Source organism: Mustela nivalis, assembly GCF_964662115.1.
Source record: "Mustela nivalis genome assembly, chromosome: 4".
In the NCBI taxonomy this organism is placed as follows: Eukaryota; Metazoa; Chordata; class Mammalia; order Carnivora; family Mustelidae; genus Mustela; species Mustela nivalis.
Genome location: NC_139023.1, coordinates 103,605,740 through 103,626,338, shown reverse-complemented (window position 1 = coordinate 103,626,338; position 20,599 = coordinate 103,605,740). Strand labels below are relative to the sequence as shown.

The window sequence follows — 20,599 nt, the reverse complement described above, 5'->3', positions numbered from 1 at the left end:
CCCGAGTAAGGCTCTGCAGTCTGTGGGAGTCTGCTTCTCTCCCTCTCCATCTACTCCTCCCCCACTGGCTGCCCAAGTGCTCTCTCTCTCTCTCTCTCCAATAAATAAAGAAATCTTTTTAAAAAGGAGTATCTATTCCTTTTCCATGGGAAGTTAGCCTTATCTGTCTTTCAGAGGCTGATGTAACAATTTGTGGGGTGTTTCTCATCTAAGAGGGTAAATACTTATCACCTGGGAAATTGCAACAGGCAGAGGTATTGGCAGTCACCACATGGCCCAGACTTCTTTGATGTCACACTCCTTCAATATCTATGCTGACGCCTTATTAAACTTCTAGTTTCACAAACAAGTTCTTGCTTCAGAATATTTGCATATGCTTTTATCTGTGCCTGAAAAAATAATCTTCCATTTTCTTTTGGATACTCAGGATCATCTTAGCTTTCTGTTTAAATGTCTGTTTCTCAGGAAAATCTCCCTGACCTCTCAGGTTAGGTTATGTTTCTTTGCTATGTATTCTCATTGTGAATTTTTCCTTTGCAACTGTTTGATGGTCATAATTAAATACATATCCAGGTAATTATTTGAGTACTGTCTTCTTACTTGACCGTAAGTTCTAAGACATCCTGATCTTCATGTTGTTCTTAACGATATTTCTAGTGTTTGGCACAAATCTTGGCATAGTGTGAACGAACAGTAAATACTTGGATTATTCTCTTCTCAGTCATAAGTGGGAGTGGAAGGACTGTTTAACAGTAAGGATAAAGACAAAACCAATTTCAACTGTTTTTTTTTTTTTAAACTTTACGTTATGCTTAGGATAGCTTATTGGAATAGTTTTTTTAAAATATTAGTATAGCATGGAGGATATTAGGAGAAGGAAGGGAAAAACTGAAGGGGCAGATATCAGAGGGGATACAAACAATGAGAGTCTGTGGACTCCAAGAAACTGAGGATGTTAGAGGGAAGGGAGTTGGGTGAAATGGGGGCGCCTGGTGATGGATATTAAGGAGAGCATGGATTGCTTGGAGAACTGGGTGTTATATACAAACAATGAATCATGGAACACTACATCAAAAAACTAATGATATACTGTATGGTGACTAACATAACATAATAAAATAAATAAGTAAATTAAAAAATGTTAGTATTACTGAACTTATAATAAGTCTCTTTGTTCAACTTCACTCTTTAAAAAAATCTACTCAAAGTTTGAACTGTCATATTGACTTAAATAATAATAATTCCAAGGAGGGCCACTCTAGTTAATACATGGTTCTGTAGCAAAATAATTCTGTTATCAATCTATCTATCAACATCTATTTTGTTATTCTCATATTGCACACATCTCTTAAATAATGATAAATGACAAATATGGGCAAGTAACTTGCCCATATTTGTGCAAATGACAAATAATGGAGTAATGCCTCAGAATTACTTCATACATGATCTTCATTCCAGCCATGACTCCCTCCGAACTTGCTATCACTCAATTCTGATATCTATATATTTCTTTCTTCCACCCTAAGCCATTTAACTATTCACTCAAACTTGACCCTCATCTTTTCCTTCATTTCATCCCTGACGAGGCTGGTATCAGACACAGAGCAAACACATCTGTTTTAAACAGTACGATAATAAAACAAGGCTGAATATTTCATATTAAAGTCTTTCTGAAACTAAAAAAAAAAAAAAATGATTGCACTAATGTTTCAGAGTCAAAATAAAATGTTATGTACTCAATAAATCCAACAGCTTGTACAAATTGTGTAGAATAATTAAAAATTCCTTTCATTGCTTGTAATGATTCAGGAAATTCTCTGCATTCTGAGTTTGATGTGAAATGTTTCAGACAGGAAAGTCCTTGGTCATTCGTAATCAGATTAGTGTCCATTCATATGACTTTGATGTATGGCTGGAAGAACGTCAGGAGAATGTGAGGACGATGTGAGCACTTCTTTGGTTGTGTGAATCTAAATGGTATTATAAAAGCTGGCAGAAATAATCTAATATTTGGTATATGCAGACCCTGAGACAATTTTAGTATTGGCTTTCTTTACTCGAAACTTTGAAAGTAATTTAATGCAGAAAAAAGGAAAAACACTTGTAGAATTTTTAGGCCTCCTTGCCTCTGTGCTCTCTGTTCTCTGTAATTTTTCTTCTCTTTGGAGAATTCCATTTTGTGCTTCAGGATTCAGTTCAAAAATCATCTGTGAAAATTATTCTTTATGCATCTCTACGTTCGTTGCAATTTTTCCAGGGAGACAGAGGTGCTTTCCCTAGTTTGTTTCCATGGTGACTTACTGTAAATCTCTTAATCATTTATTATGTTGTAATGAAAATATTGTTCATAAATGTACCTGAGCTTAACATTTTGAAGATTCAACAAGATAGATTCAACAAGGATAGATCCTATAATTATCAACAGTGTCTTAGGCACAGATAAGAATTGTAGTCCAAGGGAAAAAAATAAAGAAAGTGAATAAAAGAAAATGTCTATATAATAACCCTTGTTGTGATTCCATTTTCATCAATTTCCTGAATAATTGTTTTTCCATGTAGGACATTAGTGTGCTAGTTAAGCAATATCTGATATTTTCTCCAGTTTCTTGCTAGTTTTGCTGAAATAACATCACTCTCCTGATTTGGAATCAACCCTGGGATACCCTCAGGCTTAGAATAAGAACCACTAGTGGAGTGTAGTCATGGTATTAACTAGACCTCATGAAAGGTCTTAACATCTTACTGACCAGCATCTTCTCAGAAAACACTACACGTTAAGATGATTATCAGAGACAGATATATACAGCCTTTACTTTACCAAGTTCATGTGGCTAGATCTCAGACTACTAGTCAAAGGTGTAAGTAGTTTCTAGAGTCAAGCTTTGTGGGTCCAAAATTAAGTTTCACCAGGGGCACCAGGGTGACTCAGTCAGTTGAGTGTTTGACTTGATTTCAGCTTAGGTCATGATCTCAGGATTGTGAGATCGAGTCCCACATTGGGCTCTGTGCTCAGTGGAGAGTCTGCTTGAGAATCTCTCTCTCTTTGCACCTACCCCACTCATGCATACACCTGCTATCTCCCAAATAAATAAATAAATCTTTAAATTTTTTTTTTTTTAAATTTAAGTTTCACCAGTAGCAAGCTGTGATTTGGGCAAGATCTGAAAATCTTTTTAAATTTCTTTATTAATTTAATTTATTACTTTATAAGGTTGTGTGAAAAATTAATAAACCACCCATGACTTCAAAAATGTAGACTAATTGGTAATAAAGAATGTGAGGTTGATTGATGAACCTTATTTGCTGAAATAAACATGTTTACTTAAAAAGCAATCTCCTACTAAATCCTCTTGCCTTCACACAAATATTTGCCCTTCAAAACAGACAAAATAAGAGGAATAACTGAGCATTCTCTAAGTCTATGTGGGAAGGAGATCCTTAGGTCCTTGGTAAATATAAATTTTTGTGAATGGCATGTTGGCCTAATAGTCTATATACTTACTATATTCTCTGGGGATGATCATAAAAATAAATTGAAACATTATTATTATCTCAATCCCATTCTGAGCAATAAAATGTCATGTAATCACTGAAGAGTATTAGCAATGTAATTACATAATGTTTAGATAGTTTTAGTTGCTTTCACCTTTATCTGTATAGGACTGACCTTAATAGTCTGCTTTTCTGTTATCATATGAAGTAAGTGGGAACTACATTTTATATTTGACCATCATCTCCATGGACTCTGGCAGGCATGAAGGGAAGTACCTGGTTCATGATTGCAGAAGTTCCTTTGACTTCTGAGAGAAATCAGGGGGTGAAGTTTAAGGGAAGTTAAGTGAGGAGAGGGAGCAGCCATCTCTAAATTTAAGGTGATAGGTTTTTCAGCATGAAGGGAGCAGCTGGCATGTTTACTTGAGTTTTACTCAGGGCCAAAAGATTTTGTAAAGAGGTTGCTAGATTTTGGTTCACTAGGAACTTAGACCTCCAAGTCTGAAAGAAGGTTTCCCATAATCCAAGAACAAAGAAGGATATTGCCTATAAAATCTTTCTTTGCACACATACTTTGAAAACTTGAAGACAAATTTTTCTAAAGTATTTAAATCTTCTATATTAAAAGTTCCATTCTTTGGTGTTCATACAAAGCACATTAACATATTTGTTAATCACCTAATATACAGCACCTTTCAGGATATAAGAGCAAGCAATTGAATTACATACCAGAATATTAGGAAAAACTTCTGTGCAATTGGTGAAAAATAAATGTAATGATAAATTATTTTGTGGGCTTATTTTTATATAAGGAGTATTGTTACTTATTTTATATTTTAACATCCATAGTCAATATTAAAGGAGGCTAATGATATCTCATTTTTCCACTTAAATCTATATATATGTTTGTGGTGTGTGTGTTTTCAGATATGAAAGCCATTACATTTCATAGTTTTTTGGACCAGTTAGTCTAGATGACTATTCTTTTTTTTTAATATTTATTTATTTGACAGAGAGATCACAAGTAGGCAGAGAGGCAGGCAGAGAGAGAGAGAGAGAGAGAGAGAGGAGGAAGCAGTTTCCCTGCCGAGCAGAGAGCCCAAATGCGGGACTCGATCCCAGGACCCTGACATCATGACCTGAGCCAAAGGCAGAGGCTTAACCCACTGAGCCACCCAGGTGCCCCGATGACTATTATTAAGTAAGGAAACAATGTTATTCTGACCTATACTCATGAGGCATTGTAATGAAAGGGTAAAGAGTGTTGTCTAGGAAATTTATGCTCTTGATCTCTTATGCATTTATTATATAAGCAGAGAAAGTTTAATTTCAGCCAAATTCCTTCATTTTTTAGTAATGAGCTTTATTTGTCAAGATTGTCATGTTAGCATGAATTCTATGAATACATAAACATATATTTAACTATGCAAAATTGTCTTTGAAATGTCTGTGTTCTTCCCGTAGTATTAAACATGTCTAAGTCAGTTCCTCTTGCTTAAAACCATCATACAACTCTTCACTGATCCAGGGTCCCCACTGTACTCCTCACTAAGTCAGTTTCACTTGATCTCTCTTTGCCTAGTTTAGGTTCTCAGTGGCTTCTTGGGGTCTCAGAAGTTGTTGCTATCATGATCCCTTATTTGAAATCAGTTAGTTCAAGGATGCTCCTGCAAACTCTCTCCATCCACTACACTTGCTTATCTAAGACGTAAGGGTGCAGTGTTAAATAAAAAGTCATGTACCTTTGGGGTCTGCCTTTTAGAAACAAAGTTGAAGCTTTACATGTTTTTGTACTTTGCTTAGCCTGGTGCATAAGCATATGCTTGTGAGATATATTTATTAAAATGCATTTGTCCTCTCAGACCACCTAGGACTGCCCATACAGATCCACTCTTAGGTTATTTGGAGGTTGGAGAAAGTTGGAACCCAACATTTGAGACCTCCCATACAAATGAGAATTCTGATTTAGCACACAGGACCATATTCTGATACCTTTTCATTCATACACCAGGATCGTTTTCTATAGCCTTTCCAATATACTTTAAAAGGAACTGTAGGTGTCTTGTTATAAATTGAAAAGAACATTTTACTTGTGGTAAAATGTAAATTAATTAAAAAAGGTCTTCATCTTGTCCTCCTGAAATCTCAGACTGGGCAGTTTCAAGTTCCTTAGGAGGAGACTGGGTCATCATTCACCACTCATTGTTTGGCTTGTCAGAGTCACAGGAGTGGATTTAATTTAAACATGTGTTTATGAATGTCACATTATATCTAGAGAGTAAATATGTTCATTTCCCCTAATAGTGATGTCATCTGCCAATCAATAGCCAAATTTTCTAACCTCCAGAAACCGTAACAATCATTTCTCAGGTTTGCAAGCCATGGTACAAATAATCTTGAAAAAAGTGGACACATTTCCTATGGAATTCAGTTAAAACAGAAAGCTTCACTTTTTTTCTGCAGAATGATGCTCTTGAAAATTTATGTAACATATACAGTATTTGCTTGTTAAGGAAAATATGGTTAACACAAGAATAAAAGGAAAATTGCAAGCTGTGCTTCTACTAACTAAAAATATTTATGTAACCTTTAAATATATTTCCTTTCCCCAAGGCACCTATTATAAACATCTGCCATCCTTACTGAATACTTAGCATGAGTGTTTGGGGAATTTCCATCTATGAGGCAGAGCCTGTCTCCCATTTTGGAAGCAGGAAAGCTAATCCTCATTCTCAACTGGGTCTGGAGCTGAGGGCATGCACCCAGCAGCCTAGCCTACACCAATCAGATGCAGCTGCCGTGGGCTTTGGGTTCAAAGCTAGTGAAGTAAAGCAGCAGAGACGCAGGAGGACCCAGTCCAGGGAAGGCTGTGCTGCAGGGGCACCAACATGCAACGTCCAGAGGCTAAAGCAGCGGCAGTACTTAAGCCATGCTGGCTGCCTGGTTTTGCGAAGAATGATTGTGCCCAGTGGTTCTGGTAGCAGTATTGCTACTTTCGTGGCTCTCAGATGTTCTTTTGTCTGTCGCCAGTGAATGCATTTACCCAGGCCTGTTCTTCCAGCTCTTTTTTTTTTTTTTAATTTTTAATTTTTCATAACATATATTTTTATCCCCAGGGGTACAGGTCTGTGAATCGCCAGGTTTACACACTTCACAGCACTCACCAAAGCACATACCCTTCCCAATGTCCATAACCCCACCCCCCTTCTCCCAAACCCCCTCCCCCCAGCAACCCTCAGTTTGTTTTGTGAGATTAAGAGTCACTTATGGTTTGTCTCCCTCCCAATCCCATCTTGTTTCATGGATGTTCTTCCAGCTCTTAAAGAGAGTTTGTTAGATAGCTAATGTGTTTTATAAAATTCTTTTTGACTAAGATTACCTGAGTTCATTTCTATTGCTTGTAACCAGAAACACTGAATCAGCAGATTACTTTTTACTATATAATTGGACTCCTATTGCTGTATGCTTGAGTCTAGGGTAAATTCTTCCTCTGGGCTAGGGTTTTCTGAAGGACATTCTTAGGCTCCATTTCAGGTCTTTTGGGTTCCTGGACCCAATTGAAACGTGGATGTATGTGTGTTGAGGGGGAGGTAGTGGTAGGTGGTCTTTCCACACAACACCAAGCAATGCGCAGACAGGAGCAGAGTGTCTGAGAATTCAACTCAATTCGGACAGTCTATCAGAGTCCTCAGGTTAAAGTCTTGGCCCTGTAAGACTGCTTCCCCACCCACCTCCAATTCATATGCCAATCTCAAGCCAAGGTTATTACCTGTTTCTTACCTTTGGCTACAGATTGGAAGTTCCAACAACCCTCTTCCATGCAGGATTCCAATTGCAAGTCCAGGTTGCTACCTATACTTCTGACCAACTGGTTATAGATCAGAGGTTCCCATCACCTCCTATTGGGGCTCACTTAATTTCCTTGAGCAGCTCACAGAACTCAGAGAAACATTTCACTTACTAGATCACCTGCTTATGACAAAAGGATATAACTCAGGAACAACCAGATGGAAGAGATGCACAGGGCAACTTGTGGGGAAAGTGTGTGGAGCATCTGTGTCCTCTCCAGGTGCACAGGTCTCCTAGTACCCCCATGTGTTCACCAACCCAGCAGTTCCCTGAACCCAGTGCTTTTGTTTTATGGAGATTTCTTTACACAGATAGGCATGACACATTAAATCACTGCCATTGGCGATCAATTCAACTTCATTCCCTGGCCCCTCTCTAGAGGGAAAGGGGTAGGACTGAAATCTCCAACCCTTTCATCACAGGGTTCGCCCGCATGGCATCTAATCCCAGTCCTTAGGCAGGGTCCAAAAGTCACCTCATTAACATAACAACTCATCATTGCTCTCAGAATTTAGGAAATTCCAAGAGTTTTAAGAGCTTTGTGGTAGAAATGGGACCTAGGGCCAAATAAATATTTTTTTCTTTTTTTTTTTTTTAAGATTTTATTTATTTATTTTTTTGACAGAGAGAGACACAGTGAGAAAGGGACCACAAGCAGTGGGAGTCAGAGAGGGAGAACAAGCTTCCCGAGGAGCAGGAAGTCCAATGCAGGACTCCATTCCAGGACCCTGGGATGGGGACCTGAGCTGAAGGCAGACACTTCAATGACTGAGCCACCCTGTATTTTTGTTTTCATTCATCTCAAGTATTTTCTAATTTCCCTGTGATTTCTTCTTTGATCTTTTGATTATTTAAGAACATATCGTTTAATTTCCAAATATTTATGAATCCCCCCCCCCCTTTTTTTTGGTTATTGAGTTCTAGTTTCCTTCTAGTGTGATTGAAGATTTTTTTTTTTTTTTTTCTAGGAGAAGTGGGAAGCCCCAAGAGGACTGTGAGCAAAGGAGTAAAATGATGTGAAGTTATTTTAAAAGAATCACTCTGATTGCTTTATTGAGAATCAATTTTAGGGATGCATGGGTAGAGACTTTGGCAATAATCCATGTAGGAGATGACGGTAGCTTGGACCAGGTTTGTAGCAGTTGACATGGTATCAGTTGAACCTTGGGTATATTTTAAGAGCTTAGAGAATGTCCTGATGCTTTGGATGTGTGGTGGACAGTGAAGACATCCTGCTCCTGTTTTTCTCTTCCCTTTATGTTAAGTTGGTAAGATATGGTGGAGGATACTTGGCTTGTATCTGAGTGGGGTTGAGGAAGTAGATCAAAGAAGATGTCTTTACAGGTGTTGGAAATGGATAGGCAATGAGGGTCACTGCTGACATCTGACATGGAATTGTCTCTGGCCACTCTTCTCAGAGCAGATAGGAGAATGCAAAGAAAGCAGTCTGTGGAGCTGCCCAGGAAGCCTGAAAAGAAATTTTTCTGTGTTCTCTTCCTCATCTATTTTCTTTTGAAGTTTAACATTCTTATTCTTCAACCTAAAATGGCTGCATCTTTCCTAAGAAGTGATTTAACTTCTCTCATCCAAAGCTACTTCTATTAACTGGCCATTTCTAACCCTTCACCTATCCAGCTTTCCCCTGCCTGGGGGCCCAGGGCCAGGTAGCACATTCCCAGAACAGTCATACATAATCCATGAAGTCTTGTGCAGACTCTGAAAATGGCCCAGGGCTAAGGGATAGGAGGCTCTATGGCTACTAATGCCTCAAAGAGCTTTGGATGGGGGCAGAATGACAGGCATGAAAAGGTTCTTTTAATATTCTCCCCATGCACATAATGATACTAATGATGTTTTGAACATGTGTTTATTGTTTGGCCCTGTCCTATTCATGCATTAGCTCATTCAGTTCTCACATTAGCGTTTTGAAAAAATCACTATTTTCTATTTTTTATTGATGAGTTAAATGAGGCTTAGAGCAGATTTACTTGCCCCCGTTCCCCCAGCTTGCTGTTGGTGAGGCTTAGATTTAAACTCATCTGTCATTTATTAGAGATCTGATGCTCTCTAAAATGCTATGCTCTGTACTCAACTTCATACTCTTTCCCTTCTATATTCCAATTCATGTACTCTCCACACAGAATATTTTGTACATTTTGATAACTTTTCTTTCCATAGATGCTTTTTTTCCTGCGTCAAGTTAACTTAGAAAAACTAGATATTTTCAATGAGGATAACTAAGGAAGAAAGCAAAGCACAATCTAGTTCTGAGGGTGAGAGTGTTTAGATAATATAGGATCTTCCATAATATATATTTTGCTAGCCTGTAGGGAAATACTAGGACTGCTTTTGTTTTTAATATTATTTTTAATAGTTTTAAGGAAAAAAGCAAAAGCAAATCTGTCACATATTAACCACATATACAAAGGGTATGAATGTATTAAACTATTCAGTATAATCAGAACAACTTAAAAATACTTAATTCACTAGCTACAAACTTTATATTTATTTCTTATATACACAGAATTTTTGCCTATTTTATAACACACAATCACTGACCTTGTATAGAGCTATTGTACGTTATTCTTCATTCCTGCTTAGCCCTAAGGGAAATTATTAGAACATTATTCTATATGGCCTGTGTCATGCTTCAATTCATTTCCTTAACTTTTAGAATGTTATTAGCAACAAGTGGGATCTCAATTTGTTACTGTTAAAAGTATGAGAAATTATAACTCTCCTGACTTTGCATTCCATGGAATAATTTACCAGACATTAATCAGAAGTTTTTTGATGTAATTCTGCATTAACAAAATTCAAGTTCAAATCTGAGCTGGCTAGCATTGATTTTTTTCAATTTTATTTTGTGCTTCGGAGGTTTGATGGTAAGCTTCTTGGCATTCTTCTGCATGCTTTGTAAGCACGGAGGTCACTTTGAAGTTGGTCGGATCTCTGTTGATAAGAGATTGGCAGGATCTGGAGAAGAATACAGATTTGGCTGCTGGGTCAGAAATGTCATCCTCATGAAGTTGGGAGATGGAATAATGCAGCAGAATACTAAGCTTGCTAAAAAATAAAAGATGTTTGATAAGGTTCTACAATAGTCATGTTTGCTTTAATATTTTCCTATGCAGATAATTTCAAAAGCACTTTTTCCAGACACAAAATAATGAAAATACAGCCTCCATTATTTATTTACTTTGGTCTTTTAAAAAATACTTACAATGATGCAAGTCTTTTTGATTCCCTCAGACTTTTCTCAAAATATATTTTGTATTTTTCTGTTGCTGACCTAAATCCAAAATATCCTAGGATGTTTTAACCATCTGCCTATTATTTCTAGTCAGTTTTTACCTTCAAATAATGAAAAAAATTTGGAGTGAACTTTCACATCAGAGGGTAGTGTGAATTTTGGAGGTAAATTATTCTAAGCCCTGACATATGTGAACATATCAGCATAGCTTTATTTAAATTGACCTCTACTGGATATGGTTTCCATGTGTATTATTCCATAATTCTCAGTGTCAAAATTCAGACAAAAGGGCTAAAATCCTCTTTCACATTGTTCTCATTTTATTATTTTTAAACCTTAAAAATTCTGCTTCATAACTTTCCTTTAAGGTCATAAATACCGAGTGAATGATGTCAGTTTTCTTGGTGCCATCTGGACCTAAGGTATTTCTGTCACACTCAAAAGGTGAAAGCTGGTAAGCACAGCAACAACAAATCTCCTGGAAAACCCTGAACAAACAAACAAACAAATAAACTAAAAAAAGGAGTCAAACAAAACAGCAGATTGAAGCAATATTTTTCCTTAGATGTCTTAGCAAATTATACTAAATTTTCCTAGCATACAAAGGCCAGGAAATAGGTTTTTCAAACTGCATTTGGTGGTGGCTAACTACAGTGAACCCAAGAGCCAAACTTCATGTTCATGGGCTGCAGCTGAATATGGTCCTATATGTAATTAGAATGTTAATTAATGACAGTCTCAGAATCGTTTGTAAATTTAAGAAGATAATGTTTGCTTTAAAATATGAGGCTTTTTTCTTGACACTTTCACATTGTAGGATAAGCATTTACATGTTTTGAAATGAACATTTAAAAAATTATAGGGGCGCCTGGGTGGCTCAGTGGGTTAAGCCGCTGCCTTCGGCTCAGGTCATGATCTCAGGGTCCTGGGATCAGGTCCCGCATCGGGCTCTCTGCTCAGCAGGGAGCCTGCTTCCTTCTCTCTCTCTGCTTGCCTCTCCTACTACTTGTGATTTCTCTCTGTCAAATAAATAAAATCTTTAAAAAAAATAAAAAATAAAAAATTATATTCAACAATTAAATCCTAAATAATGATACATTTCTCATCCCAAGCATGCACACATGCCTCATAGATTTTATTGATCTTTCTGTGGCTACTGTGTAACAACCATTTACTATTTTAGCATTCGGTTTTTAATTTAATTCTTTGAAGCTATTAGATACATTAGGATGATTGTATCTGCACACTTGTGAGTGTATATATGTGAGTCTGTTTATTGGTACAATCAGAAGAAATCAGCTTAAACACATGGTGGAGGTGTATAGATTTTTTAAAAATACTTTGTACTAATTAGATATTTCTGGCTTCGGGCCCAAAATAGGAAAGAGGATTGGAAAATTTAATGTAGTGGCAGCAATGGACCATGATTTTCTTTTGAATAATTGCTTTTACCATGTTCTTCATAATAGTTGGTTCTGTATTGGTGGAGGCATAACAATCCAATAAAGCATTACAAGTAATTAATTTAGCTGGATAGCTTTAACAAAAATCTAACTGAATATTTTAAACTTTCTGAAAAGTTTGTATTGTACATACACATTTTCAGGTTTCTGCTTTTCTGAACAAAATTGACAGTATCTTTAATTTAAAGAAATATTTATAGCGCTGAAATCTACACTTAAAGTGTGCTTTTTTTTTTGTTATAGCTCTCAGAAATATGACAGTAATTTTTTTATAGTAAAAAGATGCTTCTTTAGGATGATTAGCTCATTTCTTTCTGGGGGATGTCTGCATTATTTAAACAGACAAAAGGAAAGCTCTCTGTGGAAAGGTGTAAATTATACTCTTGTTTGCATGGTATTAGTTCACATATATCCAACTCTTGTTCTACTTTCTATTCTAACAGTTGATTCACCTTTCTACACATGTTTATTAGTACATATGGGTATACATTGACTTCTTTTCTAAGGATTTGCATTTGAGTCTATTTTCTGATACTTTCCCCTAATCTTTACTCTTATTTTCAATGGAGGGAGAGGACAGGAGAAGGATGCTGTAAAATTGATAAAGTCGATGTCCGTCTTAAGCTTTTTCCTTGACTTATGGGGAGAAGCACTTCTTCCTTTGGAGCTGGTGGATGTTCCTGTCTGCCATCATTAAGTATGAATGACTGTCTTTAACTCATGACTAAAAGTTGGTAGCCAGTTTCAGATACAAATGGGATTCTTCCCTTCTTCATTAGAAGGCATCTTTAATGTTTTATAATCTGCCTCTTTTCTAAAATTTTTGAAAAATATTTATGAAAAATAAAGTAAAGAGGATCATAGGAGTTTGTTTTGTCCTTTTAAGGACAAAGTAGTCCTAACTTGGACTCTTTCTTAGCTTGGTACTTTATATAATGGTCAAAAAGTAAAGGATTATTTTTTTTTCTTTTGAAGCCATTTTGTCAGAGAAAATAATAAAGAGAATGACATGTTCAGCTGTCTAATAATTTTACTAGATTTCCTTTCCAATTACATTTCATGGAGAAAATCTTTAAATCTTTAAAATTTTTCATTCTACAAAGTGAGTTCATTTGAGCAAAAAATTTCACTAATTCCTATTCTTCGAGGCAGTTTTCCTTCATTCTAGTGGGAAGATGAATCATTTTTTCCCTGTTTTATAGCTATAGATGAAAATGTTTCATTTATATAGATTTTGTTTTTATTCACTCACAATTTTATTTTTAAAGCTTTTTTAATCTCTTGGAAAAATCATATGTTATTTTGTGTCGTAAATATATAATTGCTATTTTTAAACGAGAAAAAATTTTAGAAGTATGTTTCAAATCTATTTTTAGTTTGTTGATGTAATAATTTAGAGTTTTCAAAGAATAAATGGACAGCTTATTTAATTTTTGAGGGGTCAAATATCTTAATAGTGTCTTTGTTACATTTCTATTCTACCTTCCTCAGTTGAAGCCCGGCTGCCCAAAATTGCCCTCCGTTTCCAGAGAGTAGGTAGGGCAGGACTTCCAAACAGGAGAATAGGGCTTATATTTTATAATCTGCCTCTTTGTGAAATGAATTTAGGAATATTCATCCACAGAGGTATGGGGCGAATTTATGAAACTTGATGTGGTGGAGGCAGATTTGGAATTCCTGCGGGAGCAACCACTGAAGCTCGGATCTCTTGGAGTCGCTCTCTTCTTCCGGCTGGATTTGGTGTTGTCTGCCTCACTGGGCTCAAACTCCACTGTCATGGACTCCATCCTGGTCACCGTGTACAGGCTGCTTTGCCGAGTGGGGAGAAACCTGGTGGTCTTGAGCTCTAGCTCCTCATAGCTAGAAACTTCAATGAAAGGACACCAGCGGAAGGCTCTTTTGAAGCCAGCTCGAAATCTGAAGAGAAGCAGGCCACAGAAAGAAAAAAATCACGTTTTCAAGTGGAAATTCCTTTGAACTGTCACAGAAAGCCCTACTTCAGGCAAGTAAACAAAATCAAATTTTGAATTTGCCAAACTCTTAAAATGTATGCCACAGTATTGGTACTAGTCCTTCAAGTTTTCTTGTTTGAATTTTAATGTCTTATCAATGAGAAGGAAGTCATCAAAGAGTGAAAGCACGGCATCAGGTAATCCTTATGCCAAAGAAACAGTGTACATTTCTTCAGTCACTTTATACATTTGCAGAAGTGTAATTGAATTAGGCTTGGCGGTTAAGGCACTTAAAAATGACATATTTCAAAATAACTTCTTTCAGAAATGATTACACCTTTTTACATTAAAGTCCCATTTAATGTTAGAATTAATTGCTAATCTTGAAGGTTTTTATCTAATGATATATGAAAGCACAGAATCCCTTGTTTTGTAAACCATTAAGTGAAGTTGATTAAAAACAGATGTACTGCTTGTGGGGTGGTTTGAATTGATACACGGCTTATGCAATTAATGAAAAAAAAAAAAAAGCAGAATTAAGTGTTTAACAAACTGAAGGGATAGTGTAATGGAGGCCCGACTGAAAAGAGAGTTAAGGATTTGGTTCACAAGATGGGATTGGGAGGGAGACAAACCATAAGTGACTCTCAATCTCACAAAACAAACTGAGGGTTGCTGGGGGAAGGGGGTTTGGGAGAAGGGGGTGGGATTATGGACATTGGGGAGGGTATGTGCTTTGGTGAGTGCTGTGAAGTGTGTAAACCTGGTGATTCACAGACCTGTACCCCTGGGGATAAAAATATATGTTTATAAAAAATAAAAAATTAATTAAAAAAAAAAGGATTTGGTTCACAGTTACTCACATGAAGTTGTTTCTAGTTGTGCTCAAAACACATTAGTTTTTTTAGGGAATCATCAGTCTTAAGAAATTTACCCCTGCTCCTCCATGTGTCTTTACATACTACCAAGGTGTTTTTATCTGGAAACAACATTTTACCTTCCTTTCCAGTCTTAAGTTTGGCTACAAATACTACCCTTTAAAAACTTTACTGTGCAAGTAGCTTTGCCTTGACCACTTCAATTTCCTCACTGCCCATTTCCATGGATACTGCCCCCTGTCTTACTCACTGACCTCATTATATAGGCAGAAGGGGCAGAAGGATTGGAATTCTTCTGGCCTTACTGATTCTAGAACCCTCACAGCAACATCTTCTGTTTTGAAGTCTGTTTACAAGACATCCTTGTTAATAGAGATTCACATATGTCATCCTCTCTCCCCATATAAAAATTATCTGTATTTCTATGGAGTGTCTTCATTTCTCTGAGGACTTGAGCACATATTCAACTCACCTCCTTCAATCATGATGGATTTTTTTTTCTTTTTGTGCAGACAAAATTTGGAAGGGTTTGGAGGGAGAATTTAGACCATATAAAAATTTCCCAGTTAGAACTTCTAAATTATTGTAATTATAATTTTTAATTGTAATTGTTATTGTAATTGTTAAAGTGGGATATTTTATACAGTAGGTTGAAGTCTAGGAAAAAAATCAAGCTTTGTACTCCCCTCAGTGAATTTTTAAAATTTTCCTTCTTTTTGACATTTTTAATTTGTACCAAGAAGCTGGGATAACATCATATGCTTTCAGCTAAGCCAGGAGGGATAAGAAGCTTGGGTTTGATAATTTCATTTCTACCTTTTATTCAGGCAGCAGTAGATGATGGGGTTGTACATGGTCGAGCTCATTGCTAGCCAAAAGCTGGCTAGGTAGACCTGCTGGATGTATTTCCACCTATTTAGCTGTTGATAGACTGCAGTGAGGATGAAGTAAATATGGTAAGGCAGCCAGCAGATGGCAAATGTCACCACAACAATTATCATCATTTTTACAACCTAGAAAGAAAGAAGGAAAGAGGTCAATTCTGGAAAATTTTAAAGTCATTAAATATATTTGTTGCAGTAGCTTACTGTAAATCATATTTTTCTCTCAATATAGTTAAATACATAGCATGCCCGAGGATTAGTATTAAAAAAGTGGGAGGTAAGCTAGGGACAGCTGCCTTAGATAAGTCTCAAGAAAGTTATGCTGATGTCACCATTCCTTCTTTATCTAACCCAAGTGAATGGGTTACACTAACTCAAACAGAAACACATATATATTAGATGGCCTGAAGAAAATGAGTGTTCAGAAGAATCCAACGAGCTTAGGGGAGAGAAGAGCAAGATTGGCTGTGCTGGCCTGAACAGCAAAATAGCAGAGATATATCTAGAGAAACCGACTGTTGAGTCATGGTGGGGGTAAATTAGGCTCCAAGGGCTGAGCTGGTTCCTCCATATTTACTATAGCCTGACTATATAGCTTAAGACTATTCAGATTTCTTTACTCTAATACCATGTTGATGAGGCAACCTTTTGAATGTCAACTTGGTTTCTCTTATAATCTGGTATTGGGGAAGGTTTCTCTGGACAGTGATTATGAATATTCACATTAGTCTGAGGAAATATCATTAACTTTAAATTTAAAAATAGACAGTCAACTGTTTTATACATTAGGTCTTATGAATTTGGTAAGCACGGATTGTTTTCTTGGCTTCCACACCTTTGAAACAAAATATTCTAAAGAGTCCTGGCCAAAGTAACGTATCAACTTTTGTTTCTCCACCACTGGACCTTAACTTCCTAAATGGCAGAGAGAATGTCTTGATTATCTTAATATTCTCAGCATCTAGCACAATTTGAAGCATATAGCTGATGACAAATAATTAGATATGGAATTAATGAATAATGAATGACAATGTACAATTTAAAATAGTAGGTTGAACGGAAGGATATTTTATGTGTCCCTAAATGAAATAAAATCTGTCCATTGTCTGTGACTATAAGAAAGGTAGACTCAAAGCAGCTTGGCTTTGTGTGGAAAAGGAGATAATAATAAAATGATGACCTTATTTAATATTTTTCACTAACAATCTGCCTACTAAATTTGTCCATACTTCTTTTGGCCATTTGGAAATAGTAAAATGTTTAGAATAATATATGTTAAATAAAAAAATTTGGGAGCTCATCCCTAGTCACATCAGCACAGAAATCAGAGAGAGTCCTGACATCAGTGATTTATGAAGCATCTTAGAACTAAGAAAAGATGATATTTATGGACTGGACTCATCATTTCACTGCAAGTTAGGGATTCAGATGAAAAGTTGGCAAGGTTAAGAGTCAGGAGAGACATGATTCTAGAACAAGGCAAAGCATGAAGTGGATCAGTGTGGAAGGCAAAGCTTTCCCAAGAGCCTGATCACTGTACCGTCCAGGTAACAAGTACTAAGCTTCATTAGAGCTGAAGATCTAGGTCAATAGCCCACAGAATGTTATCAGTGGCCATACCACCAAAAGCATTTTTTTTCTCAGTGCTCTTTAAACTGATTTTCCCCCCTGAAAAGCTGTATTCAGATTTCTGCATTTATCTCTCCAATTTCTTATTTATATATTTGTGGAATGTAAATAAGAACCACATTTTATTATAATTCACATTTATACAATGCTTCATGTATTTAACAACTGATTAGCTGGTTTTCAATTGTGCTTCAGGAAACTGAGGCAAAGACCAAAAGATTTGACCACTGTGATTCATGAAACAAGGCTGGAGTTTTAAAACTAAGATTCCTAAGTCTTTTTTCTTTCTACTTACATTAATAACATTTACTGAATGTCTCTTGGGTCTAGAAAACAGAATAGAGAAAAATAATGAGTAGAGGACCCATCTCTTATCCTGAAGAAGCTTAGAATATAATGAAAACAATGTAAATAAAAAATACATTGAAATGTGGTGAATATAAACATGTGTGTATGCAATTGAAATAATATTTATGAGAACTTACTAGTTTATTATAAGCAAGAATGATTCAGTGCCTGGTAACTAGCCCAGGGACAGAAGACTGAACGAAACAAATTCTACTACTGCCTTTTAATTTCAACTATACGAACATCATACTACTCCTTGAACACGACAGGCAAGCTCCTGCCCCCAATTATTTGCCCTCCAGAACACTGGTCCCCCAGTTATTCCCACGGTACCATCCTCATGCTCTTCTCGCCTTTGCACAGCTGTTACTTTCTCTGTGACTCCCTTCTGACCAACCCATGTAAGACCGCAGTCTGCCCGTTCTTTATTTTCAGTTTGTTATGTTTGTTCTTTACTTTCTGTCTCCTCATGTTGGAATATAAAAGAGCAAGAATTTTCTGCTTGCTTTCTTTTTTTTGTTGATGGATTCAGACATATAGATTGGATTTCATACATAATCGGTGCTCAGAAATTTTCAAAAATAAATACATGAAAGTGAATTAAAAAAAAAAAAGAAACCAAGAGTCATATAGGGGGTGAAGTGGTGTCTTTGATTTTAGTTGGTCATTAATCACTGGTGTCATTTGTCCTCCAAGTTTAAAATAGGCATGTATGTATAAAATGAGCTCAATATTTTATTGCTCTTTCATTTTTCATTTAAAAGAGTATGAGTGTACAAATGATATAATCAATATTTTAGGTGTGTGAAAGCATTAAATTTTATTCTGAATTAATGTCAAGGGCAAAAAAAAAAAAAAATCCTGTATCAGTGTGAACATGGTACAGGCTACTCTTTTAAATATGGTATCAGCAAATATACATAAGAGCTTCTTGGAATGCTTTTTTTCTTTTTAAAGATTTTATTTATTTATTTGACAGACAGAGATTACAAGTAAGCAGAGAGAGAGGAGGAAGCAGGCTCCCTGCTGAGCAGAGAGCCCGATGTGGGGCTTGATCCCAGGACGCTGGGATCATGACCTGAGCCGAAGGCAGAGGCTTTAACCCACTGAGCCACCCAGGCGCCCCGGAATGCTTTTTTTTGCAGGCTGACCACAAACTCCCTGTGCATGAAATTGTTATCCAACAATAATAATTAAAGACCTACAAAGGCTATTAGAATCTTTTAAGTGTCTTCCAACCATCAATGTGCAAGAAGTCCATAATGTGGAAAAATTAAAGTGGATGTGGAAAATTAAATTAAATGAAAATGCCTCTGGAATGGAAATTTCAGATAACTTCTAATTCATGGATATAGGGCCTTATGGACCTTGTTATAAAACATTTAGAAACTTATTTGAAAATAAGGAAAAATCTAAGAGACCCTACAAGACCCTAAAAGATTTGAAAATAAGGAAAAATCAAAAGGACTCTAAACGAAAAGATCTTCTACATGGTTATAATACACTTCACTTATTTCTATAAAATACATTTTAACTGTTAGCTTCAGTCTTGCTCACACAATCTTGTGGAATTATTTACGATATCAAACTTTCGGGACTCCAGCTGTAATGTAAATGCAAAAGCCGGGTCTTTCGGTGGAAGAAATTGCATTGCTTTGTCAAGTGTCTAAAGCAAATCAGCACTTTGAAGCACAAACCTTGAGCAATGATAGATGCACAAATATCATCAGCTGCTCGCCTGAGTCTCATGGCTGGACGATGGCACTAGCATATAAATACTAATCAGGAAAGGTGTTCAGTTTGGTAGCCTTCCTGAAAATCCTGAAATTTTTAGGCAAGATAAGAGACCAGGGCAGAGACAATTCAAATCTTTCACCATGTGTTACAACTTGATATAAACGATCGATTGATTTTGGGTATTTCATAAATCTGAGCTATATCCCACTTCTGGGACAACGAGATTTATTTTCCATTTTCCATGGCAACAAGAACAGTCATGGCTGCTCACTGTCCTTGGCACAGACACTTACGAGCAGGAGAAAGAAGGGAGATGGGACAAGTGATGTAGTTCCCACAGTTCTACTGCCTGTTTTTAGTAGTTAAGGATCCACTTTACTCACATAGATAGGATTGAAATGCATGACCTGGTAAGTGAAAATAAGCTTTGGGCACCTTTTCTTTGTGTATCAAAGGGAAAAACAAATCTTTGATTTTTGTATCCTGTACAGATTAGACTGGAATGCCTGCAGCTGTTCTTATCTTTCATATTAAATTAGTGTAGGAGGGATGATTTGGGGTTTAGGTCATAAAAGAGAAAAAAAGTAAGTCTAGGAAATGAAATGGAAGAGTGCCAACTATAAAATATGTCTAGGATTATATTCTTCAGTAGAGGATTTATTCTTAACTAGACTGGATCATATACTGGAAAGTTGCTGGTAAAATTTCAGTGTATTTACCACACATGCACACAAACCAAAAACGGTAATTATGTGAATGCTTATTGTGGTAATCATCTCACAAACCATACATGTATCAAGTTATCATATTGTACACATTAGATAACAATTATATCCCAATAAAGCTAGAGAAAAATAAATAAATAAATAAGCAAACCTTGTAAACTTAACCAAAGAATGGGGGAACACAACTTTCTCCATAAGAAGCCTCCACACATTTTTATCTCCAACCATGATCCCATAATATCAGTCTTTACACATCTTGCTTTAATATACTTCCTTTTCTTAATTTCATCTCATCTTCCTTTTGTGGGCTGCACCGCTTTCTTTGACTTTAGATCTTTAGGCTTATGATGATAAGCCTAAAATCTTATGATGCTCTCAAAGTTTAAGTT

The 20,599-nt window shown here is 36.3% G+C and overlaps 2 protein-coding genes across 11 annotated transcripts in view; one reads left to right on the top strand and one right to left on the bottom strand.

Moving 5' to 3' along the window:
- Window positions 1–20,599, top strand: part of LOC309863817 (uncharacterized protein) — a 120,738-nt gene that overhangs the window by 91,751 nt on the left and 8,388 nt on the right. For 3 of the 10 annotated variants that reach the window (XR_014311273.1, XR_014311274.1, XM_082729001.1), the window contains one exon: window positions 8,310–8,504. The exons of 5 other annotated variants lie outside the window; for them this stretch is intronic. Coding sequence is in view for 1 of the 5 variants with exons in the window: in XM_082729001.1 (XP_082585127.1) it covers window positions 8,310–8,339 (30 nt within the window). In the remaining 4 variants the exon portion in view is untranslated. Of the gene's footprint in view, window positions 1–8,309; window positions 8,505–13,681; window positions 13,761–20,599 lie in introns of those variants that run through there. 2 more of the 10 variants (XR_014311271.1, XR_014311272.1) reach the window with 2 other exon arrangements.
- Window positions 11,930–20,599, bottom strand: part of TACR3 (tachykinin receptor 3) — an 86,920-nt gene continuing 78,250 nt past the window's right edge. The window contains exons 4-5 of the mRNA XM_082728997.1: window positions 15,704–15,900; window positions 11,930–13,974 (exon numbers count right to left, since the gene is read on the bottom strand). Coding sequence (XP_082585123.1) covers window positions 13,662–13,974; window positions 15,704–15,900 — 510 coding nt within the window. The 3' untranslated portion in view covers window positions 11,930–13,661. The remainder of the gene's footprint in view (window positions 13,975–15,703; window positions 15,901–20,599) is intronic.